Raw genomic sequence first — 10,542 nt, 5'->3', positions numbered from 1 at the left:
ATCCCCATGGCCATGTGATCAAAATCTGGACTTTTGGCAACTGGCATCTCTTTACTGCTTTTGCAAACTTCTGACAAGCAAAGTCAGTGGGGGAAGTCACTTAACAACTGTGTTACTAACAACTGCGGTGATTCACTTAACACCTGTGGCAAGAAAGGTCGTAAAATGGGGGCACAACTTGCTTAGCAATGGAAATTTTGCTCTCCATTGTGGACAGAAGTCGAGGACCGCCTGTAAATCTTTGCTGTTTGGGGCTATTTTTCTTTTGAACCAAACCCTCTTCTTCTTATTTCTCCAGGATTTCAGTGTCATCTATGGGCATTGTCCAGAGATCACAGTCTACACCGGTTGCTGTTACTTTCCAAGTGCGGGACAACTCCACACTCTCTGGACAGAGAATAAGAAATCTCTTCTCAGCATGCTGGTGGAGGTGAGTTTTGATGCCCTGTCGCTGGATGTCAATTCTAACTTTTGTTTGCAACTGCTCCAAAAGCAATGGAGATGAGGTGCGATTTAAGAATCGGATCTCATGGACCTCTTAAACACAGAGAATAGGAAATATAAGCACGGTGGGGAGAGGGGCACGTTGATAAGCTGGGACAAAGGAATTTTCTCTCGCACTAAAGATCACTAAAACATAAGGAACGGTTGCTGGAATTGGGTATGTCTAGTTTAATGAAGAGAAGGACGAGGGGGGACAGGATAGCAGTGTTCCAATATCTCAGGGGATGCCCCAAAGAAGAGGGAGTCAAGCTATTCTCCAAGGCGCCTGAAGGCAGGACGAGAAGCAACAGATGGAAACTAATCCAGGAGAGAAGCAACCTGGAACTAAGGAGAAACTTCCTGACAGTGAGAACAATTAACCAGTGGAACAACCTGCCTTCAGAAGCGGTGAATGCTCTAACACTGGACGTTTTTATGAAGAGACTGGACAGCCATTTGATCTGAAATGGTATAGGGTTTCCTGCCTGAGCAGGGGGTTGGACTAGATGACCTACAAGGTCCCTTCCAACTTGATGATGATGATGATGATGATGATGTCATTTCCCATCACTTGGTGGGGAAACGGCTTTATTTTTCATGCCACTCAGGATAGGGCCTTTATGCTGGCAAGAGCAGCGGTCCTCAACCTTTCTGGCTTGGCCCGGCACGGGGGGTGGTGGTGAAGGGGAATAGTTGGGTGTGAGTGGTAGGTGCGCATGAGCATGCACAGCTGCATTTATGCCAGTGCAAGCGCCCACCGCTCATGCAAATGCCCGCTGCTCACTCAAGTGGAGCTTCGTGTGCACGTTCACCGCTTGCGCAAACTGGTTCCAAATGGGCCACTGCCCGAGGGTTGGGAACCCCTGGGCCAGAGTACTTAATAATAATGATGATGATGATGTTGGAAGGGACCTTGGAGGTCAATCGAGGACTACCTGTATTTTATCACTTTTTTCCTTTTTTGGTCAAGTTTTTGACACCTTGCTAGGCGACTGATGGTATTCGGATATTGCCATATCCTAAAAGTGGTACAATGGGTGAAAAGGTTGAAAAGCCCTGATCTAGCCCAACCCCCTGCTCAGGCAGAAAACCCTATATACCATTTTGGACAAATGGCTGTCCAGTCTCTTCTTAAACAGTTCCAGTGTTGGAGCATTCACAACTTCTGGAGGCAGGTGGTTCCACTGATTGATTAATTTACAGAATAACAGGGATCTTGGAGGTCTTCTAGTCCACCCTCTATCATTTCAGACAAATGGATGTCCAATCTTTTCTTAAAAACCTCCAGTGATGGAGAAGGAAGGAAGGAAGGAAGGAAGGAAGGAAGGAAGGAAGGAAGGAAGGAAGGAAGGAAAGAAGGAAGGATAGCAGAATAATAGAGTTGGAAGGGACCCTGGACCATTTCAGACAAATGGCTGTCCAGTCTCTTCTTAAAAACTTCCAGTGTTGGAGCATTCACAGTTTCTGGAGGCAAGGAGTTCCACTGGTTAATTGTTCTAACTGTCAGGAAGTTTCTCCTTAGTTCCAGGTTGCTTCTCTCCTTGATGAGTTTCCATCCGTTGCTTCTTGTCCTGCCTTCAGGCGCTTTGGAGAATAGTTTGACTCCCTCTTCTTTGTGGCAGCCCCTGAGATACTGGAAGGCTGCTATCATGTCCCCCCTGGTCCTTATAGCCTTTTCAAAGAGGCAGGGATGCAAACAAATTGAAATTATTGACACAAAAATTTGCAGTAAGACAGCTACCCTTAGAACAGTGGTTCTCAACCTGTGGGTCGGGACCCCATTTGGGGTCGATCGACCATTTCATGGGGGTCACCAAGCAAGGCTGTCCACCATTTTTTTGTCCGCCATTTTTTCCCCTTTTCCGGCGGGTGCCTTACCTCCCTTGGGCTGGGCCAGCTGGTGGTCGGCCTGCTCCGTCTCTGCCGCTTGCCAGCTACGCCTCGGCTGGCGCAGGGAGTGGAACCACGCATGTGCGGCGCTCCCGGGCAGGGAAAGTCCTCGACTTACGACCGGTTGGGTAGTCCTCGACTTACGACCAGTTTAGTCCTCGACTTATGACCGGTTTAGTCCTCGACGTACGACCAGTTGGGGTCGCGGCATTAAAAAGGTTGAGAACCACTGCCTTAGAAGGTCGTAACACAGAACAGTCAAAATGCCAATAGGGCGGATAAACAGAAACCTCTTCAGTTGACACAAAAGATCTATGTGTTATTCTGTAGAGAATCTTGTAAAAGTAGTCCTTGATTTACGACTGGCTCGTTAACTCAAATAGACTCAAAAAAAGTTACTTACAACTTGTCCTTGAAGTTATGACCGCTATACCACCTTTACGGTCACATGATCACATTTCGGCTGCTTAGCAACCAATAACTCCTATTTACGATTGGCTGCAGCACCCCTTAGTCAATGTGATTGCATTTTGCAATTTTATTTTATTTTATTTATTTTATTTTCTTTTTGCAGTTTTCTGGCCACTGGATAAGTTGGATTTGGTCTTACAGCCACCTGATTCACTTAATGACCGATGACTCACTTAAGGACCGTTATGACAAACGGTCGTAAAATTGAATCTACTCACGTGGTGATTCAACTTTACAGCCGCAATGACTTACGGGCCTGGCCTAGGGAGGATTTTAAATCGGGTTTATCTTAAGAGTAATTTTAAATAGCACAGCTTTAAATATTCGGTTTTAATTGGTTTTACTTGGGTGGGGTTGTAAATGTGTTTATGTTTTTTAATATGTTGTGAGCCGCCCTGAGTCCCGTTGGGAGAAGGGCGGGATATAAATCAAATAAAATAAATAAATAAATAAATAAATAAAAATTCTGAGCTTAGTTATTGTAAGTCGAGGACTATCTGCGTTCCATACACAAGAAAATGTGTATGTGTGTACAACGATTACACAGGATGCATTTTCCTTCATAGAAAACACAAGTAATTGTGTTTCCTGCCCCATCCCCGCCATCTTTCTTCCAGGTTCACAAAGGAGTCTATGGCTTTGTCAGAGACAAGCACGGCCGACCGGTATCCAAGGCCCAAATTGTGTTCAACGATGGGATAAAAGTGTGCACCAAGGAAGGTGGCTATTTCCACGTGCTTCTCGCTCCAGGCTATCATAAGATCCAGGCCATAGCGGAAGGCTATCAGCAGCAGCATGTCCGGGTACGGGGAAACTCTTTCTGTTTTAGCGTGGCTCCACTTTGGAATAAATGCAAGGTGAAATTAGGTGGCATAACTGGAAATCCAGATAGGTAGGTAGGTAGTAGGTAGACAGATAGACCAAACCATATCTATTATGTGGCTGTAATTGTTTCTGTATATGTGAGATAAATAGATAAACAGACAGAAAGACAGATAAAAAGAAAGAAAGAGAAAGAAAAAGAAAGAAAGAAAGAACAACATCTATTATGTGGCTGTAATTGTTTCTGTATATGTGAGATAAATAGATAAACAGACAGAAAGACAGATAAAAAGAAAGAAAGAAAGAAAAAGAAAGAAAGAGGAAAAACATCTATTATGTGGCTGTAATTGTTTCTGTATATGTGAGATAAATAGATAAACAGACAAAAAGACATAAAAAGAAAGAAAGAGAAAGAAAGAAAGAAAGAGAAAAACATCTATTATGTGGCTGTAATTGTTTCTGTATATGTGAGATAAATAGATAAACAGACAAAAAGACAGAAAGAAAGAAAGAAAGAAAAAAACATTTATTATGTGGGTGTAATTGTTTCTGTATATGTGAGATAGATAGATAGATAGATAGATAGATAGATAGATAGATAGATAGATAGATAGATAGATAGATAGATAGATAGATAGATAGATAACCGTATCTATTATGTGGGTGTAATTGTTTCTGTATATGTCTGATGATAGATAGATAGACAGACAGAGAGACAGACAGATAGATAGATAGATGATAGATAAAACCATATCTATTATGTGGGTGTAATTGTTTCTGTATATGTGAGACAGACAGACGTTAGGTAGGTAGGTAGGTAGGTAGGTAGGTAGGTGGGTGGGTGGGTGGGTGGATGGATGGATGGATGGATGGATGGATGGATGAAATCTGGATCTGAACTATTGGCAAAGGACGTATAGTTGCTTTCTGCCAGCTGCCACCTTACGCTCACCTGGGCCTTGCAACCATGCGGTGACAGTCTGCCATGGCCTGTTGGAAGGGAAGATGAAGGGAAAGTGTTGCTTGGGGGAAATCAGAAGTAGAAGCCACCTCAAGCTGCTTCAAGGTCACCCAGCTGGGAGAAGGAGGCAGCCGCATACCAACCTGGGCTAAGACCGGCCCTTACAGAAACCCCTTGCAGGAACTTGATTGGTGGGAAGCGAGAGGCAGATGCAGGGGGGGAAAAGTAGAACGTAGTGATTTTGACACATGAATCTCAGTCTTGTCTTTTCATTACTGCCTTACCACTTGACCTCCCATAAAATTACACCTTTTCTCAACAAAGGGAGCCAAGGATAGTTTTTACTTAGAGACTTAAAGTGTGGCAGGTTTGACGCCTCCACATTTAATGTTACCACGTTAGATAGGTGGCACCAGGCTAGAAAGCAGGAGATCGTGAGTTCAAGTTCTACCCTTAGGCAGGGGTAGGCAACCTTGGCTCTTTTATGACTCGTGGACTTCAACTCCCAGAATTCCTGAGCCAGCCATGGCTGGCTGGCTCAGGAATTCTGGGAATTGAAGTCCACGAGTCATAAAAGAGGCAAGGTTACCTACCCCTGACCTTAGGCATGAAAAGCAGCTGGGTGACTGAGCCAGTCCCTCTCGCTCAGCCCAACCCACCCCACAGGCTTGTTGAGGGGGGAAACTAAGATAAGGAAGGTTGGATAAGTTAATTTGTAAAAAATAAAGGCAAGATGCAAATAAATAAACAAACTTTTCAGAGTTTATAGATGGGCCTTTAGTCTTTGTATCATTCTCCGTGCATATACTTAAGTGGACTTCAACTCCCAGAATTCCTGAGCCAGCCATGCTGAGGGGAAAGGGAGAAGTTTCCAAGCTGAGCCAAGCTGGCTCAGGAATTCTGGGAGTTGAAGTCCACCAGTCATGAAGGGGGCCATAGTTCCCCCATGCTGGCTCAGGAATTCTGGGAGTTGAAGTCCCAAGTCATGAAAGGGGCCATAGTTCCCCCATGCTGGCTCAGGAATTCTGGGAGTTGAAGTCCACCAGTCATGAAGGGGGCCATAGTTCCCCCATGCTGGCTCAGGAATTCTGGGAGTTGAAGTCCATCAGTCATAAAAGAGCCAAGGTTGCCTACCCCCTGGTCTAGTGGAAAGTAGAACATGGTGAAAGCCGGCTGATAGGCAGACCTTGGACCAATCACCAGGAGTCTGAGTTCTAGTTCCGCCTTAGGCATGAAAGCCAGTCTCTGTCCCAGCCCACACTACCTCATCAGATTGTTGTAGGGAAAACTGGAATAGGAGGGAGCATTTGGGTACGTTGTAAAAATAATTAAATATCTCGAACCTGCATCTCTGGTTAATTTGAGTCCTTTTCTACCTTCCTTTTAATCCGTCTTTCAAACCAGCTGTCCCCAACCTTTCTTGGCAACAGGGACCGATTTTGGGGAAGACCATTTTCTCACGGACCGGGGGATGCCGGGGGGGAGGAGGAGCGCACGACCCTACTGTAAACTGTGCATGTGAGATCCTTCACATGCACAGTTTACAGTAAGATTGTGCAGCCTGATTTCTTAACAGGCCATAGACTGGTACTGATCCGTGGCCCGGTGGTTGGGGACCCCTTGTCATGGTTCCGACAGATGAAACTCTTCAAAAAACTTTTGAGGCATTGTTTACCTTAAAGAATCTTTATTGGAGAAGCATAACATCGGCACTAACACAATCGAAGCCAAAAACTGAATTCCCCTCCCCTGAGCACATAGTATCAAAGCACAATTCCCTCCTCCAATTACAGTAACTGTCACAAATCACATTCTCCAATTAGTTTGAAATGCAGGCTCTCCCTCCATTTCTCCAGCCCAATTCTTATCATCTCTTATTTCATTAACCTTGATTCTCACGCTAGGTCTAGTGTTGTTATGTCTAGCTGAACTCTCATGCACAATCCTCCCCCCCCCCAGCATCATCTAACTCTTGTCAAAGCAAAAACATCCGATGTTAGCAGCCTTGACACCCCTCTTTTAAACACAACAACTGGAGGTCAGGGCTGACTCTTTCTGCTCCAATGAGAAAGTTACTTCATGGCAGGCTGATTTGCTTATGTGCGGTGTGATTCCTTGAACGCCCTGAGTGCATCCACATGATTGTTGAAACATGCACTTTTATCTTTATCTTTTTCAGGTCTTGGTTCGTCATGACATGGCCAGCTTCCTGCGTATACAGTTTGACATAGACAACAAGGTCTTTGGTCTTCCAAGAGAGTTGGTGGTTACAGTAGCAGGTAGAACCTAGTACTGTTTTTTGGGGGAGAAAGATCGTTTCTGTCTGAATGGAGGCAAATAACGCCACTTTTCACCATTCTGGCCATTTAATCATTCTCCTTTGGCTTGCTCCCTATGGAATGGAATGGAATATAGCAGTGGTGGCGAACCTACGGCACGGGTGCCAGAGGTGGCACTCAGAGCCCTCTCTGTGGGCACGCGCGCTGTCGCCCCAGTCCTAGGCCTTCAGCTGGGTTTTATAAAACCTTTTCACTTTAGGCCTCCGCCGCCGTGTGCAAAAAAAAAAAAAGGTTCAATCAATCAGTCAATTTCAACTTCTTGCGGGGAAAAAAAGATCTTGCAAAGTTGGAATTGATTGAACTTTTTAGTCCCACCCAGTCTGCTGTTACCACTGTGGCCATGCCCACCCAATGGCCACATCCACCCAATGGGCCACACCCACCCGGCACCCGACGATGCATAAGTGGGTTTTGGGTTGCAGTTTGGGCACTCGGTCTCTAAAAGGTTCACCATCACTGGAATATAGGATATAGAATGGAGTGGAATGGAATGGAGTGGAGTGGACAGAGTTGGAAGGGACTTTGGAGGTCATCTAGTTCAACCCCCTGCTCAGGCAGGAAACCCTATACCGTTTCAGACCAACAGCTGTCCAGTCTCTTCTTAAGAATTTCCAGTGTTGGAGCATTCACCGCTTCTGGAGGCAGGTTGTTCCATTGGTTAATTGTTCTAACTGTCAGGAAGTTTCTCCTTAGTTCTAGGTTGCTTCTCTCCTTGGTTAGTTTCTACTAATCCAGCATTCCTTTTACTTATTTATTTTTCTCATTTTTGAACCTCCCTCAGGTTCAAAAAAATGTTAAATTATAACTATTGGTGACCACGGTGTAAAAAAGATGTTGAGACTCTATAAAGAGTGCAGAGAAGAGCAACAAAGATGATCAGGGGACTGGAGGTTAAAGCATATAAGGAACGGTTGCTGGAATTGGGTCTGTCTAGTCTAATGAAGAGGAGGACGAGGGTGGTCATGATAGCAGCCTTCCAGTATCTCAGGGGCTGCCCCAAAGAAGAGGGAGTCAAGCTATTCTCCAAAGCCCCTGAAGACAGGACAAGAAGCAACGGATGGAAACTCATCAAGGAGAGAAGCAACCTGGAATGAACGAGAAACTTCCTGACAATTAGAACAATTAACCAGTGGAACTCCTTGCCTCCAGAAGTTGTGGGTGCTCCATGTCTGGAGGCTTTTAGGAAGAGACCAGACAGCCATTTGACTGAAATAGTATAAGGTTTCCTGCTTGAGCAGGGGGTTGGACTAGAAGACCTCCAAGGTCCCTTCCAACTCTGTTAATCTATGTCAGGGGTGTCAAACTCAATTTCATTGAGGGCCGCATCAGCATTGCGGTTGCCCTTGGGGGGCCGGGTGGGTGTGGCCAGAGTGGGTGCAACCTACTGGGTGGGCATGGATGGAGTGGGTGTGGCCTACTGGGTGGGCGTGGCCAGTTCTACATCGTTTGCGTCAAGGGTGCCTGTGGGGGCAGGAGTGGGACAGATCTGAGGGTCTCTGGCAGAAGGGGGTGGGACCGGGGCAAGGGCCAAGGCATGGTCCACCGGGGCAAGTGCCAAGATGGCCAAGGCCAAGGCAGCAGGGGCTGTTCCCTCACTGTTTCCAGGATGGCTTCGCGGGCCACATGAAACTATTTCGCAGGCCTCATCCGGCCCCCGGGCCTTGTGTTTGACATGTCTGGTCTATGTTCTGTTCTGTGTTCTACTGTCCTGTCCACAACTGAGTATCTTTCTTGATGTCTACTCAGGTAATTACAGGCAAGAATGTTTAACCTTAGGCACATAGCCTGCAGCTAACCATGGCCTCTGCCTTTTCATTTTCCCCTCGCCCTCCGCTCAGGTGCCACCATGTCGGCCGTGATCCTCACCGCCTGCATCATCTGGTGCGTGTGCTCCATCAAGTCCAACCGGCACAAAGACGGCTTCCACCGCCTACGGCAGCACCACGACGACTACGAGGACGAGATCCGCATGATGTCCACCGGCTCCAAGAAGTCGCTCCTCAGCCACGAATTCCAGGACGAAACGGACACGGAGGAGGAAACAGTTTACTCCAACAAACAGTGATCTTACCCCGGGCAGGGAACTTCCCCTGCGGAGACGACGTTTCACCCCACGGAGCATCGTTCCCAGCCGGCGGACCCGGAACGCGCCACCTTCCAAACCTCAGTTCTCGGTTCAGGCCCATATGTCTGCTTATGCACAAGGAGGCCGTTCCTGGACTGCTGGCTGCTTTTTTCTATTTGGGATCAGAAGTGGACCCCTTTGGGCAAAACAGACACGCTGATCACGGAAGCCGCCACGGAGCTGCTGGCTTTTCTAGTACTTTGAGAAGTTTTGCTTTAAACCAGTCTAAATGCTACTTGGGGGCGGGGGGAGTAACACACTGCCTACCAAGGCTTAGTCTAAGTTGCTGATCCACTGCAGCCTATGGACAGTTGGAACTTACTTTCTTTCTTTCTTTCTTTCCTTCCTTCCTTCCTTCCTTCCTTCCTTCCTTCCTTCCTTCCTTCCTTCCTTCCTTCCTTCCTTCCTTCCCGCCTGGAATCCTCTTCAGAGTTGGTTTCGAACTCTGCGTTAAAAGCGACAAACCTTCCCCTCGTGATTATGGGGAGTAAAATTCCTTCAGGTTAGGTCTCCTGGGCAGATGCTGTCTCCAGATTATGTGTTGAGATACGGGGAAATTCTCCCTCTCCAGTTGAGGTTGCAAGTTGTGGGGTTGTTTTTTTTCCCCCAAAAAACCACAATTTTCTGCTGGTTTTCTTTGGGAATATAGAATAGCAGGAGGTCCATTTCTATAACTCCGGATAAGCCGAATACTAATTGGGTTTTGAAATGACAGCTTGGTGCCAAATGTTGCTCTGTAATTTATTTTTGGAGTCTGCGGAAGCCTCCAGCGGAGTGCCGGTTTGTTTGACAGGAGCTGCAGTCTAGAAAGTACTTTCCATTAGAAAAAAAATCTTGCTTTGAAAGCATCCAGCCACTTTTTTTCAGGAAAATGCCTTCCCCCCCCTTTTTTTTTTTTTTTTTCAACATTCAGTCTCTAACTGCAGTCTCTGCTCTTCTGTCAAGACTGAATTTTTGTGTGGAATTACATTATGCTGTTCTCAAGATTCTTTTTTGAACTAGGCCCCAACTAAGTGGGTCTGTTCTGGAAGGAAGGTAGCAACTGGTTACTTGTTCCTCACGTTATATGGTGCATAAGTTTAGCCTTTGATTCTTGTAGCACTTGGGTGTGAAAATGTTAAAAAGAGGGGCTTAAATGTTGGAGAAGAGTGAGAAGCTGTTGTACAGCTGATTAAGTACTAGTCTTGGACTAGGAGACCCATCTTTAAATAAGATCATTTTCCTATTTATGCATTGGGGAGTTAAATCCCACCATTCCTTGATTAGGGTAGCATGTGGGATGAGGATATAGTTGAACACATTATCTGCCACTCCAAAGAACTGGAAAGGGATCTAGATGGAATCTAAGATTCTTCTTACTACCCCAAAGTTTAACCTCAGATTCCTCATCTCTTAAAACTTGTTTCGATGGCTTATCCAGACGCTTGGTTGTACTCATAAGGATTTCTCAA

General features: G+C 46.0%; 1 protein-coding gene across 1 annotated transcript in view; it reads left to right on the top strand.

Moving 5' to 3' along the window:
* Positions 1-9,033, top strand: part of CPD (carboxypeptidase D) — a gene marked incomplete at its 5' end in the record, with an annotated part of 38,380 nt that extends 29,347 nt beyond the window's left edge. Inside the window, 4 exons of the mRNA XM_015827798.1 lie at positions 299-430; positions 3,462-3,647; positions 6,807-6,906; positions 8,805-9,033. Of these exons, the coding sequence (XP_015683284.1) occupies positions 299-430; positions 3,462-3,647; positions 6,807-6,906; positions 8,805-9,031 (645 nt within the window). The remainder of the gene's footprint in view (positions 1-298; positions 431-3,461; positions 3,648-6,806; positions 6,907-8,804) is intronic.
* Between the last annotated feature and the right edge of the window lie 1,509 nt (positions 9,034-10,542).

The sequence above is a fragment of the Protobothrops mucrosquamatus genome, unplaced genomic scaffold (assembly GCF_001527695.2).
Source record: "Protobothrops mucrosquamatus isolate PMUCROS unplaced genomic scaffold, P.Mucros_1.0 scaffold3954, whole genome shotgun sequence".
Lineage (NCBI taxonomy): Eukaryota > Metazoa > Chordata > Lepidosauria > Squamata > Viperidae > Protobothrops > Protobothrops mucrosquamatus.
This window is presented reverse-complemented; position numbering and strand designations above follow the sequence as displayed.